The sequence below is a fragment of the Telmatherina bonti genome (genome assembly GCF_933228915.1).
Source record: "Telmatherina bonti genome assembly, chromosome: 21".
Taxonomy (NCBI): Eukaryota; Metazoa; Chordata; class Actinopteri; order Atheriniformes; family Telmatherinidae; genus Telmatherina; species Telmatherina bonti.
Genome location: NC_136630.1, coordinates 16,880,385 through 16,895,359, shown reverse-complemented (window position 1 = coordinate 16,895,359; position 14,975 = coordinate 16,880,385). Strand labels below are relative to the sequence as shown.

The 14,975-nt window shown below is 38.4% G+C and overlaps 1 protein-coding gene across 1 annotated transcript; it reads left to right on the top strand.

Moving 5' to 3' along the window:
* Positions 1-4,351: 4,351 nt before the first annotated feature.
* Positions 4,352-13,360, top strand: LOC306771384 (protein FAM117A-like; the record flags this gene model as incomplete). The annotated part of the gene is made up of 8 exons (XM_079260551.1): positions 4,352-4,475; positions 5,004-5,149; positions 5,802-5,900; positions 6,195-6,311; positions 6,863-6,991; positions 7,141-7,315; positions 11,256-11,424; positions 13,063-13,360. The coding sequence occupies 8 exons, from the start codon at positions 4,352-4,354 to the stop codon at positions 13,358-13,360; spliced, it is 1,257 nt and encodes a 418-aa protein (XP_079116677.1).
* Between the last annotated feature and the right edge of the window lie 1,615 nt (positions 13,361-14,975).

The window sequence follows — 14,975 nt, the reverse complement described above, 5'->3', positions numbered from 1 at the left end:
ATGAAGGGAGATCAGGCTTGTTTGTTGTGAAGAAAGGGGGACTAGAATGAAGATTTAGCAGAAACAGCATTATGATAATAGGATGAATGACAGTTTAGGCCTTATTCAATTATACAGCAGGGTAGATTTTCAGGATGCAGCAGAAAATATGGTTTGCAGAGTCACTACAATGTAAACATGAACAACATCCATTGCATATAAATTCACAGTGCATTGTGACTATGCAGAATAAATGTTTTCATTGTCTTTCCACAAATCTGGCTTGATAGAAAAGTTTCAGCAGGAGAGAATTAGTGAATGTGCAACATGCATATGTGTCTTCATCTTTTTTTCTGTGAGCATTTGTCTTGAATTATCTGACTAGTTTCACGGCATTCTTACCAATCTGAGCATATAAATTGCAATCTAATGCAGTGCTGTTGGGAGATGAAAATGTGTTATTTAAAATCGCAATAAAACTGCCTTTTTTTTAAACATCAAATAATTGTATGTGTTGGATGTATATGCAGTCAATTATACTGGTAAATTAACCATCTGTCTGAAGTTTGTACAGATATTCGCAAACCTGAAAGAATGACTGCAAATGCCTTTGCTTATCCTCTGAATTTTCTTCTCATGCAACAGGTCAAGATTTAAATTAAAGAGGAAATAAACTGAATGTCCCGCGACCCTGAATTGGATTAAGCGGTTTGGAAAGTGAATGAATGAATGAATAAACTGAATGTCTCTTGGATGGATTGGTGGAGAACCTATCTGCGACCATTCGCTGATTTTCTCTTGTATCATTATTAATTAATCTCTAAATATTCCTCCACTGCCACCATGAGGTTCATCATTTTATTGCTGAAAATTTTGCTATATTTCATATATTGCCATAAATGTTTATTTTATATGTGTTTCATATTTTTTAACTTCAATAATATTTGAGAAAAAAAAAGCAGAAAATTAATGTTGGTTTACTTTTAAAAAAAAAAATCAGCAAATGATAAATAAATATCAAGGTAACCAGTTTACTGTAGGAGTAAGAAACCTTCAATGTTTCTCTTTTCCCTTTTGCCTCGGTCACTCTTTGTGTTGATGTCTTCCCTTTGTGATCTGGGAACCAAATGGGTTTAAAATGGCTCACGCAAGGTCAAAGGTCAGGCTCATTTATTCATTAGCACAGACAAATACACAGAACTAAGCAAACAGCAGCTGAAGGTCCCTTGGTAAATGTTAGAGATGCATTATGTAGGGGATACATTCCTGAAGGATATACTGTCCAATTATCTCCCTGGCTGTAAATGAATGGATGCTGGGGGGTGGGTTGTGCTTTGTTTTGTTTAATTATCTCACTTTGTCTTAAGGTTTTGTTGTTGTTTTTTTTTGTCAGTGTGACATGGATTGTTTTGTGCAGATGCTTTAAAAAGATGAATGTGCTGCACTTCATCGCTCTGTGATAAAAACACTTTCACTCTCTTTTTAGTGAGCCAGACATTCAAACAAATGTGTTATCTACGCATGTGGGTAAGATCTAGGATAAGGAAGGCACATTTTGGGGCTGTGTGCTTTGTGATGGGACACTTTGAGGTTTTACTCTGGTCTGGAATCGGTTTTTAAAAGTAGTACATCTTGTTATCTTTGCTCTCTTGTCCTGTCACACCATTGGCACTCCCTTTTACACAGAGTCCGGACATTTATCTCCCAAAATGCACACTGTCTCTCATAAGCCACCCAAAGAGACTGTACACCCAGATGGTGCACACACACCCAGCTGGGAGTCATGATGAATAAAATGAAAAGTGAACTAAAGAATAAAGGCAATGAACGCTTTGCCAACCAAAACTGCCATTTTAGTACGTTGTAGCTCCTTCATGACTAATAACATTTTTTAGTCCCTGGTAAAATCTATATAACCATTCTACATTATAGTTCTTTACTTTTAACTTTCACTGTAGATTGAAAAACACATCTTCTTGCAGATTGTTTCAAGAACACACCCAATAATCATAGATGGCACAATGAAAGAGCATTTTCAAGTGCTGCTGGCAGGTCACAGGACAGTGTGCTGTCAGCCTGTGTAAGTATTTTGTGCATATTGTTGTCATTGCAGAGATCCTGCTCATCCTTTGATTAAGTTTGCGGATGACTTAGTTAACTTGAGACAAGATCAAGCTGAATGTAGTTCAGTTTGTTCTTGTCAAAAATGTGAGACATTATAATTAGAGTTATACACATCACAGACCAAAGAAAATGTAATTTTGACTTCAGGTAACAAGTCTTGTCACTCATCCAGTCTAATACCAGAGGAGAAAAGATTGTAGTGGTTGAGGCGTAAATTATCAACCTTTAATCAATGTACATATGCTTTTTCCAGAAGGTCCAAAAACTCTGAATCTACTCTTTAACAGTTTTTCCACTGTAATTTTACAAATGTTACATTATGAGTAACCATAGTCTGTGTATTTTAAGCTATCATAAATATTCTAAGGTCATACCTTAACTGGTGAAGTTAAAAACTACGATAAAACTATGGAAGAGGGAGCAGGCTTCTTTTAACACTTGTCCCTGACTCGTCTGACTGAGATGGCCAACAAATAATGTAAATAAGTAGTACTATCCAGAGAAGGGGAGATTAATTTGAAGGCATGGATAGAGATGTACAGTATGATCACTATCTATTTTTTTTTTTTTAAAATTAAAAATACTGGTTCATAAGTAAAACACTGCCTTGAAATGTAAGTTTAAACCAAAGTCATGTTTCAGATAATTTCTCTCACTGTTTTTAATACTTAAAGTAATTTATTTACGTTTCTGTGGTCAGTGCTATGCAACAAGTTAGATTTTGAAGGATATTAAAGTTAAAATACTTTTATAAATTTTACACTGTGAGAAAATCTTGTGACTTGTTTTTGTTATACATTTACCACAGCCAGGTTTACAGTAAACTTTCAAATAAATCTATAGCAGATAATATTTAGTAATGTGACAAGAACCATACGATGGTAGCTGCAAAAAATGACTGAGAAGCTGATGTATACATGGGATTGATTTCATAGATAATGCAGTTTTCAGGAATGTGTATAATGTTTGCAAGACTGTATTGGAGGTAAGTGAAACAAGTATTGGCCTTGCAGGCTTATAGAAATACATCCATGAATAAAGTTTAAATGCTTCATTTGAAGGATTTTAAGTCTCAAACGATGCAAAATATGCAGTGGTGTAAAAATGACTATAACTGATAAGTATTTACATTATACAGCAGAATACACAACTCCATGTGAAGCAGATGATGACTGTAATATATATTCCTAATGCAGCTACTAGGACTCTTTATTTTTTGGTTCTTTTGATATATCTCGTTGCCAATACTTTTCTAATTTAGTCCGACATTTTCTCTGCAGTATAGGGCTTTGGTCACATCTACAATCTATACAATCCTGCAAATTGGTATGGCCCTTTAAATACATGGCAGCAGGGAACACTGAAACAACTGCCACATTTATAAAGTTTATAAATTTATACGATACTGAAGTTATCTTTTTGGTATCGTGGAGATAATTACAACGATCAAGTTACAGAAGTTGTAAAAGTAAAAACTGGTATCTCACCACGAACTGAACGTCGTAAAAATCAGATAAAAAGAGATATGAATTGGGGGGCGTGGCAACAAATTATATTGTTCAAAGTTTGACGGATTGATGGTAAAATGACCAATAGGGTATAAGTCAAACGCCTCAATAGCCAATAAAAAGTGAGATATAGTTCTGGATCCGCCCCTCACGCAATTAAATCCACTCCAGCGTGGTGGTGGAAGTGTTTGGAGTTTGCCATTAACAAGTACTCGGAGAATACTGAACTACGGCCACCTGGCAACTTCTAGAGCCATCAAAACACTCTCCAATCCAAACAATCAGAATGAAATACACTTTAAAATCAGCTGGGAGACGCAGGAGTTGACGTCAATCTGACTTTTTGAAACTGGAGCTGCTTTTTCGTTCGAGAACGGAGTGAAACATCTCAACATCTTCACAAAGAAACTTTGCTTGCTAGGCTGCTAACTCGCACGCAAGCCAGAAAAAAGTACAATCGCCGAACTCGTAACCAAAGTAAAACGCGTCATATGTCGAGTAAAGCGTTTCTTTAATAGGTCAACCTTTTCAGACTACTTGGAGCTGCTATGCATGGGATTTTAGACTGAAATTTGTAACGGTTCGGAGTAGTCATCATCACAGGAGGAAGAGTTTCAGCAGGCAATTTAGCAAGCAACTACCAGCCCCCCCCCCCCCCCCCAATATCCCTACCAGGCAGGAGAGCCACGGCTAATTTCAGGCAGTTAGGAGCAAAGTGGTCTTGATTTGTTACTTTAAACATGTCTGGCCGAAGTGGAGCCGGACACGCAAGATCTGCAGCTTTCGGCCCACAGCCCCTCAAGGCGACTGTTCCCTTTAAGCTTGCCAGCAAACCCCGATCAAACCGGAGAGATGGAAAGTCAGGTATGGGTTCAGCACCTGTCACCATATGGAGCTTATTTCCACAGACAATAAAATAAAAATTTATTGCGTTCAAACTTTAGATAAACCTACTGAATGTACAAAGTGTATAAAATACCACAACGCGTCATGTCGGTGAAGCGTCTATCTGTAGCACTACTTCCCAACTCTTTATTTACATGTCAACTATGCATTCTGTCTGTGTTAAATCAGCTGTATTCATTGATCATTAGTGGTTTGTCCATCTATTTTTATTTATTGGATGTATACCTTTTTTAATAGATTTAATAATATAAAATCTACTTAGTATTTGTATAATCTTTACATTAAGTCATTTATGGATTTCTGCAAACTGTCAACCTCTAAATCTTATATTTGTTATTGATAGTCCTATGATGTATCCAAAACTCAGTCTAGCTTCACTAAGCCATTTACCTACCAAAAGTACCATGTAACAGTAATATTCTGTTGCTTATGAAATCAGTGAGTATTTTAGCCTGTTTTCATAAGATGACTTTCTCCCACCCAAAGCTGGAAAGGCCAAATCGCACCAGCTGAGCACAGGCATGAGGCGGACGATGTCCCTCGACGCCATCATCGGGCCATATCTGCAGGGTCACTGGCCAAAAGAGCCTGAGAACCAGAGCAGTCTGTCTCGCAAGGACAAATCCACCCAGGTCAGCACTTGATTGTAGGAGGAAAAAAAAGTGTTAATAAAATTGCTGGCAAGTTTGAATGTGAGCAGCTCTTTCAGAAGAATGAATGGAATGCAGTAACCTATCGCTTTATCCTCATTTAGTTTTGTTTTGGTTTTTTTTTTACAAATCATTATTGTGTGTGTGTGTTCACTTTTCAGTTCAGTGTTGGTGCATTTGTGGAACAAATGAGGATGAGTCATTTCTTGAGTGCAGGTTTTGTACAGAATGTTGCTTCAAGATGGAGGGTTTGAGGGAGGGAGTGTCCGATACTTGCAGAGCTGTTAGTGTGAACCACAGCCATGAGAAGAGTCCCTGAAGTCAGCTGACGAGGTCGTTTTGGTTGCACCCATCCTCTGCTCCGTGTGCAGGCACTCGCCACAGTTGCCCACATCCTCCACCCTTTCTGGTTTTCAGTTTCTCCTGCTCTTATACATTTCAACAAGTGTGAAGTCTGTGGGTGTTGATGGTGCAATGCTGGCTGCAAATCAAGCTTTTAGCATGAAAGGTTAAACTGTCTTGAGTGTGAAACCACTCCGTATATGTAAACACAAGTCATCTGTCTTGCATATGATTATCTGTGAAGCCTGGAGAGTTATTTGAGGAGCCTTGGTTATGTTTTTTTCTTCTGCAGACCCCAGATTCATGGGCAGATAAATCCCAGGGCAGAAGAGGTAGCAGCAGCAGCCACAAACGTTCAGCTTCATGGGGCAGCGCTGAGCATCTACGTGAGGTCACTTTATGCTTTTATTCTTTAACTTGTCTTTTGTAGTGAGCAGATGTACTAAACTTGCCATTTGATTTCTTAATGTTACCCACAGTGAGAAACCAATTATCTAATCTACAAAGAAATTGTCACTTTTCATGATTTTCACTGATTTCTCACATCCTATTTGGATCACCATATTGTCTCAACCACATTGACTTAAAAATGCCTCTGATGGTTAGCTCTGATGTGCCAAGTTTTAAAGTATTGGGAATGTGTTTATGTCTCATCCTGGCTGACATTAACTTGTTCTCATTGCAGATTGCAAAACTAAAACAACAACTCCAGCACTGCAGCAAACCTGCAGTCTCAGGGGGCCATGACAGAGACCGTCATTGTAGTTATCCTCATGGGACCTGTAGCCCAGGAGCTACCCAGGTACCTCATCACATAAACACGCTGCTCTGCTACTTCACACAGGCCTTATGAGTAGATATTTTCTTTGAGAAGGGTTGTTGGTCTGTCTCCAGATGGTCACCACTAAGTGGGTGTATGAAGCTGCACAGCTTGGTGCAGGAAATGATTGAATTAAACACTGAAGCAACAGGAAGATCACATCACATGACTTACTGCATCTCAAGAAGAAACGTGTAGTTCTGCTTTTCAGCACATCTGGTTTTTGTTGTCTTGCATGGTTCAACTCTTTACTGGGTAATAATTGTTCCCATCATGGTGGACACAAACCACAAATGTCATAAATTTTTACTAATTTTATAGAGTTTAGAGCCTTTAAAACTTGTTTAAAAAGAAATAAGGGTGGAGTAGAGGGTTTGTTTTGTTTTGTTGTTTTTTTTGTCCAATCCTAGCAGACTTTTAGTTCTCGTCATACAAAAAATGCCAGAAAGTATTTAACCAAAGCTCTGACAGGCCTTAAAGTGCTTTGCCTGTTTGGCTTTCAAGTGAAATTTGCTTTCACTTTGTTACTTCAGACTCAGCCTGTTCCCATCCCCCTCACTCCCCTGTCTACACTGGTCCCTCGACTGCGCTGCAGTGTGGAGGGCCTCAATCAGGAGCTCGAAGGCATGTTCATCAGCCAGCCAGCACTCCCACAACATACAGTAAGACCACATGCTGCACATGTGAGGAAGTTTATGTACAGTTTTATTTGATTCCTGAAAGGGAATATGTATTTAAAGCTTAAGTAAAACTTAGCAGTGTGGTGGTAGGAACCACGCAGCGTAAACACTTTTGTTTCCTGTCCTGGCAGCTCCTTGAGGTACCAGACGGTCACCGTGCTCCAGTCCCTCTGCAGAGCTGCAGAAATGCGTCTCAAAGTGACCGTGCCACCACACCGTTGTCCTCATCTTCCTCCTCTTCCTCGCCCTGCTCCTCCCCCAGCTACATCTGCACCTCCATAGACACTTCTCTGGATCTTCACCAAGGTTTGCTTGTTAGGTTTTTATATCAAGGTTTTAATTTGTTGAATAAGTTTTGGTCTGTGTAAACACAGTCTTGGTTTAAGTCAGCCCTTCAGAATGGCAGTATGCAAAGATAAACACACTACATTCATCTTTGTAAATCTTTTTTCTTTTTTTTTCTTTTCTTTTTTTTTAATAGTTTAAAACGTTGCAAAATTTCTCCAGATAGCTTTTTATTCAGCAGAAGAGACCCGAAATTGAACCCAACCACCTAAGAAGTGTTTTCATCATCTTTAGATCTTATTAAGCTTGCTTACCACAAATACCTAGAATATTATTTTAGATTTTTCTTTTGATATTTTTTAGTTGTTTTTCTGGAACTCATGTGGTCATTGTGTGTACTATTTTCCCATCCAATGAATCACCTTGTCCCTCAGCCAGGTGGCGCCAAAAGCTCAGGTCTTGCAGGCTGGAAAACCACCATGGGCAATCCCAAACTAACTTCCTAATGTTGCTGCCAATTACTCACAGCTGTGGAAGTGTGTACTTTAATTGGAGGGGGGTGGTCTAGGATGCCCTCTTCCCTCATTAGAAAAAGAAAGCACTTGTCACCATGGAAACGCAAAGACGCCTTGTGGGGCGCAAGGATCACTGCCTCATGCAGAAAATGGTACTAAGATTGGATGATCCCTTAACTTTGCTGATTTAAATCACAGTACTGATGTAAACAGGAAACTGTTTGACATTTAAAAGAGACAAAAAACAAAACTTTATGCAGTAAAATATTAATTAAAAAAATAAGGCTTAAAGCTGGGGTAGGTAATCTTGCTCAGACTTCTTTTAAATTCTGGGTGAAGTGGTTCCTCGTTCAGATAGTAGTCTGTACATTTTGTAATCATGAACAATAAGAAATATAGTTAGACCCCTCAGTTTACTACAAATCTGTAAAAACTTTGACCAATCAAAATGTTCGGGCCGGATTGAAGTTGTGCATTTTATACTTTGTAAGCTTCTTCATGGCTGAGAAAATGCAGGAAAGATTTCTCCGACCCAGCTCAGTTTATTTGCCTCCTCCCATTAAACACAGAGAAAGAGAAAATAGTTGGTAGAAAAAGCTGGGAACTAGAAAAGCACTCTTGAGAGTGCAAACCTTCACCACGGCCTTTTAATAAAAAAAAAAAAAAATTCCTGGATCCAAACAATGACCTGGATCACCAAATTAAATCTGTTGTTTTTTTTCACATTTAAAAAAAAAAAAAAAATCTGAAAATTGAATTAAAATCCGTCCATTACTTTTTTGAGTCATCTTGAACACAGATAAATGCCGGTAAAAACATAACCTCCTTGGCAGAGGTAGGGAAAAAAGCCTTGGATCAAGCAAGGAGCAAACCCAGAGGGGGAGGAGCCAAGACAGGGTGCCCCAACATTACCTACCCCAGCTGTAACATGGATACCTGCTTTATTTTAATGGACAGTATCTGCATATGCATATTATAAGGGATGGCAGAAAGTTTCAAAAGAATAAAGAGTAATCATTCAAACTTGTACATGTATATTAATTCAATTTATCGTTCAGTTTTTTTTTTTTTTTTTTTTTTTAAAGCAAAACTTAATTGCGTGTTTTTTTGTTTTTTTTAAAACATTTTATTTTACAATATTGATTCTTAAAAACAATGGCTCTTTCAAATTTAAACAATTTAAACACTATAGTGGGGGAAAAAAGGCCATCATAACCTGTGTGGTTTTGGAGTTGATCACAATTAATCCAGAAAAGTTTTTAACCAGGGCACATTACCATACACGTATGAAGGAGGGGGACCAAAACACAGCTCTACACAGGACCGTCAGACTGCTTTTGTCTTATACACTCCTCTTTGTACTTCTACTACACTGAGAAGCTGAAGTACTCCCACACAGGAGATTTTTATTGAATAAGATCTATAAACAAGCCAATAGTTTTATTACCGCTAAAAGGGAAGTTACATCTTTGCTTATGTTTGTTTGTTAGCAACTTAATGCAGAAACTACTGGGACTTTTTATTTTCTCCAGATCCTCAAAACCAGTTTTGTGTGAACAAGGTGTGTTGAGCTGAAAATTGAAAGAACCCCCCCCCCCCCCCCCCCCCCCCCCCCCCCTTACAACTCTGTGCTCATAGGTGGACATACAATGTGTTGGTCTCAAACATGCTTCTCTACTCCCAAATGTTTTCAATGATATTGCAGAAACGCTGCCTCACAATGTGTTTTCACTTGCGTGTACTGTTTTTTTACGTGCATGTATCACGTGTATGTGTGCACAGTGTTTTCTCATGTGTGGTCGGTTTTCAAGTGTGCTGCTTTCTGGAACTAAATGCCCCCTTTTTTTTTTTTTTTTCTTTTTTTTTTTTTAAAAATATATCTGCTTACTGTGGGTTGACATCCATGGCAGCTGCCATATTTGTGCCACCATTTCTGGACGAACAACTCTGAAGTGAGAAACTTCTGAGCTCTAAAACTGCACCACCTTTGTTTGGTGATCGAGTACCGTTTGAGATAAGTGATGCCTTTTTAAGAGGCAAATAGACAGTACATATTAAGCAGTGTTGCCTTTTAGTGTAGCCTTTGCTGCACTGGAGGTCACTACATCCAGTCACAGATTAAAACATGTTTGTCTAGAAGAATTTTGGCCACCTAACAGCCACCATCCATTCACCACTGTGCTTGGCATTTAAAGTAATTTTTGTGCTGTTTTTACTGTATTCATAAACACTGTAAGTTATTTAATTTTTAGTGCATATATGCTGTGATGCCCATTTATTATTTTCTTTGTCAGATGTTTTTGTGCCCTTGTGTGGCCATAATGACTAGAAATATTGAAATACTAATAACCTATTTTTTCTTTATTAATGAGAAAGTGTCTAACTGTGAGAATGTAGGCCAAGTTAGTGGAAAGTGTATAGTATTTAGAGCTAACCAGATATTTCTGCTGTGGAAAAAGGCCACATTGTTTTTGGAGCTTTGTAATGCAGCAGAAGATGTTTTAGATTCTTGTGTGGATATGATGCGAAGGGTCTGTCAGAACACAAATGTTTGCATTTGCTACTTTGTGATGACCAAGGGTCCATTCACACCAATATAATAAGCTAGAATTGGTCTTAGCACTCTGTTCAGTAGGAGGTGCATTATTCTTCTGGAGGAGTATTGCCTTCACAATGAATTACTTTTACCTTTTTGAGAGAGTTGCTGATCCAGAGGATGAGACAAAGCGAAGAAGAAAACTTGCTAGTCTGTTGGTTAATGCAGAACAACTTCACCGTCTCGTACATAGCTGCTAAATATGGAGCTGCGTCAGATCTGAGCAGTCTTGGGTTGATCAAATTTCTATCGGAACGTTTACCAAATTCTTTCATGCCTGACCACGAGCCATTTCTCCCATCCAGAGCTGCCTACTTGTGTGTATATTCTGGTTGTTTACCAGTGCTGCTGAACCCACACTTTGTTTTGTAGTGTCCAGTATTTGGTCCGCTTGAAGTAGGTAGAGACCTGTTTGCAAGCGAAGTAAGTTTGCGTCTTGGATTCAAATCAGAATTTGATTGCACATTAACACCAAACAAACAAAACAAACCAACTTTCCGAGCAAACAGACTTGGATTTGGATTACAAAGGCTGGTGTGAATGGGCGCTAAAAGACATCTGAGACTCTACATGACAGGATTCAATCCAAGAAACATTGGATGAGCTAATGTTTGTTAAAACTTTAGCATCATCTTTTCTAAAAACCATCATTATGCTTTCCATTTTTCATAGTATAAACGCAAATAACTCTGTACAACAGCTAGGAGCTTTTCTTGGCTTCATATCCTCCCTCTTGTCTGCCATTTAAAAGGGAATGGCTGAACACACTTTTTAAAAATTTAACGTATTCATTGTGTGAAACCTGCCTGTTTTTTGTCTTGAGAATTTCTATTTTCTCTTTTGCTTTTAGGTTTTCTAGATGGTGCAGAGATGAGCCCCCTGTCTCTGTCCTCCCAGAGTGAGGCTGACCTCTCCCTACCTCTGCTGATCTCTTCCTCTCCAGGGCCAAACAAAAGTTGCTGCTTCCAGAGAGAACCTCCCGAGGGCTGCGAGAAGATCAGAGTCTGGGAGGAGATCAGGTATGGATGGGCTTTTTTTTTTTTTCTGTAACTGATGTGTGCGAATCACTGTTAATCCTCCCAGAGTGAACATTTCTTCTGGTTGTGAAACATGTTGCTGATGTTAATGACTTTAGTATTTCAGTATAAATAGCAGAAGGTGACGGCAAATGTTACACATGTATTACCTGGCTGTACAGTGTGTAGAATATCTGCAACTATAATAGGGGTGGGAAAATTGAATAGAAAAATCGAATCTCGGGATTTTTTGCTTCATTTTTAAAAAAAAATTTTTTCATTTTTTTAAAAAAAAACTTTTTTTTACTTTTAATTAATAAAAATAATCCATTTAAAAATTTTTTATCTTTTTTTGTCTTCTTGGCATTATAGCAGCAGAATGATGGTCTGGCTACTATGTTGTTTTTTCCTAATTGAAATCAAGAAAAATGACAAGCAAAGAGTTTAGCACTATCAAAGAATCGTGAGAATCGCAATTTAAATTAAAATCGGCAAACAAAAATCTGAATTGATCGAATCGGGACTAGAGCACATCGTCACAGCCCTAAAATATAGTACTGTGTTGGTGGAGTTCGAGGGTTTTGTGGATATCCCTGTTGCCATTAAAAACAAGCACACTTCAGTCAAGATTCCAGCGGTAATGAAAGAAAAACACTGCATTAAACTTCCAGCATACATGACTTCAGCCAACAGCGGAGAACTAAGCGGGTTTTGGTTGACTGAAATGTTTGAACTGCAGAAGCAGTTCGAGTGAGTGAATAAAAACTGCAGACTGGGTACTAGCTGTTGCTGGTTGAGGTGTGAACACTTACTGACATAGATGGATGAGAACAAACTGAACTAGTCAAAAGTTTTAAAGTGTAGCAGCTCCCTTTGGTATGGACTTTAGACTCTTAGGGTGCATTCACATCAGGATAGTCCGCTAAACTCTGTCCAACTGGGGACTCAGCTCAGTTGTAGGAGGTGTATCCATTCAGACCAAGATTGCATTCATGCTGTACTTTGGTCAAATGTGCCAAACCTTTACAATAATATATCAACATTCCCACCAAAGGTGGCGCTGCACTAGTATTTAGCAAAAGAGAGAACAAGAAAACTGTTCTGTGTTAAACATGGAGCATGAAACTATAGCTTTTTTTGGGTTTTCTATGCTTTATGATAATATACTGCAGAAATGCACTCCAATGAGTGCAGTATGACCAGGCGAGGCAGAAGACTCAACGCAACGCAATGCAATGCTACGTCAGATGCAGTTTTTGGTCCGCTTGAAACGAGCCAAGACCTGCATTTGTAGGTGGACCAAGTCCGCATCTTTGCACCAAACGAATTCTGATTTGGACCATTCACAGCTCCCCAAACAAAACAGACTTTCTTAGCAGATGGACTCTGATTCAAGTCAAAAAGGCTGCTGTGAATGTACCCTAACCCAGCAGTTCATGTTTGTGTATATAAAGCTGAAACCTTTAGAGGTCACTAGAAGAAAAGAGATGACTCTCTAAATCTGCCTATTGCGACTAAAGTGAAAACTGGAATTAGCTGTGGGTTTGAGGGTTATTTTGAGTTATGTTTAAATACTTGGATACTTGGAGTATTACTTTAACCTCACAGATGCTTTTGGTTTTTGTTTTTTGTATTCTTCAGCGCTCCACACCAAATTAAGTCAACCCTCGTCTCTTCCTGCCCAGACCCCAACAAGGTCAATTTCACCCCCCATGGGGGCTCAGCCTTTTGCCCTGTCAGTCTCCTTAAGCCCCTACTTCCTTCCATGGACCGGTTGTTCCGCAGTCTTACTGCCTCACCGTCGGGCAGTTGTTCAAGCCAGGGAACAAACTCCTGCCAGACGGTATCTTCTGGTAACTGTGCATCTCCTCCTGATCCTCCAGCAGCAACCACTGTCATGGGAGAAGGTTCTGGACAAGGCCTCGCTTTCCGATCATAGCTGCAGCTGTTTGTTGAAAGGATGATGCAAATATTTAAGTGGCTGAGGGTGCGTATGTTTATGGCTTATTAGAAAAGGCTTCTTCCTTTCACTTAGGTATGCTATAACCTAAATAATGGAAAAGTGTGTGTGTGTTTGGGGGAGGGTGGATATATATATCTAATATTATACACACACAAGAAAATGTGGAAGAAAAACATACACAAGTGCTTTATAAGCTGTAGTGATTTCAAAGTATGTTGACATTTCTAAATTTGGTTCCTTCAATTTACAATCCAAAGAGATTATTGGCCAAAAATGTTTGATCAAACATGGAGCTTTGTCATAGTTGGATGACTGACAAAGCCACTTACAGTGCAGCTCTTTTTAGTTTCCTTAAATCTATATATTTACAGCAGCCATGACATTATTTAACCTGCAAAGTGTCAGGAGTTCTGGTAAAGCAAGAGGACTCCTCCTTGAATAGAGTATGCTTGTTGTGTTTTTTTTTTTTTTTTTTTTTTTTGTGAAAGATGTATTTATGAGCAACTCGATCTTGCACGTGTCAAAAGTGCATGACAAATCAGTTGGGTACTTTATATTTGGTTGCTTTAAAGGAAAAGACAATGAAATGACATTTTGATTATTGTAGACTGCAGGAAAGCTTCAATCCGTTGAAGCTGGGTGGCATCTTCACCCGATGGCTTCAGCTCTTGCATTCCTGATTTGTATGTGTGGTTATTAGTTTGTTTTTCTTTTTACTTTGTGTACTTTAAAAAGAAAAAATGTGTTAGTTGAAAAATTCCAATAATTCTTTAATATTTCTGGATGTGTGCACGTTTAGTTTGAGGTTCCACAAGCCAGTTGACTACCTGACCAGTTTTAGTGGTATAGATGAGTCATCCGTAAAGTTTTGCATAAGATGTTTTGTTGTTCTGTTAAGCTGACAAGTCGATCAAAAAGGTTTATTTTCGGTAGACATGTTTGCACAAATTGAACTGCTACTTTTGAGTTGCAATTATTTTTATATTCACTTCTTTTGTACTTTGTAAATTTGAGAGTAGTTAAGTATATTTTCTACATCTTTTTCAGTTACCTACAACATAAGCTAAAAACCATTGTTTTAGTTTTGCTCTGTAAAACTGTTCAAAGCAGGTGATGCAGTGATGGTTGGACTTTAATGCACTTCCAGGAGTCTGTTTTGTTGTTGAGGCATTTCCTACACATGTTCCTGGGTTTTTTGTTTTTTTTTTGTGATCTTTGTCTGACATTTTGGTGTCCTTATTCACAATCTCTTCAATAACTTCTGTTTTTAGAGTACATGTGAAATGCTGTTGGTATTGAAACAATTTTTCCAAATAATACTGTTTAAATATTTCTCGAGTCTGTTTTGAATGTTAGGACTAAGTTGTTCTGTCCACATAAAAATATATGATCTCAAGCTTGTGTGTGTTTTTTTTTTATTTTATTTATTTTTTTTTTAAAACCTGTTAAGTCACTTCTCAATACTGTATGATCTGCAGAGTGGTGTCCTGCCTGCACCCTCATGAACCCTTTTTGAGGATGTAGGAATGGAGACAAAGATCTGGGACTTGCTAAGATGACAGCCTCTCTGTTTGAGCATGCTTTAACTGCA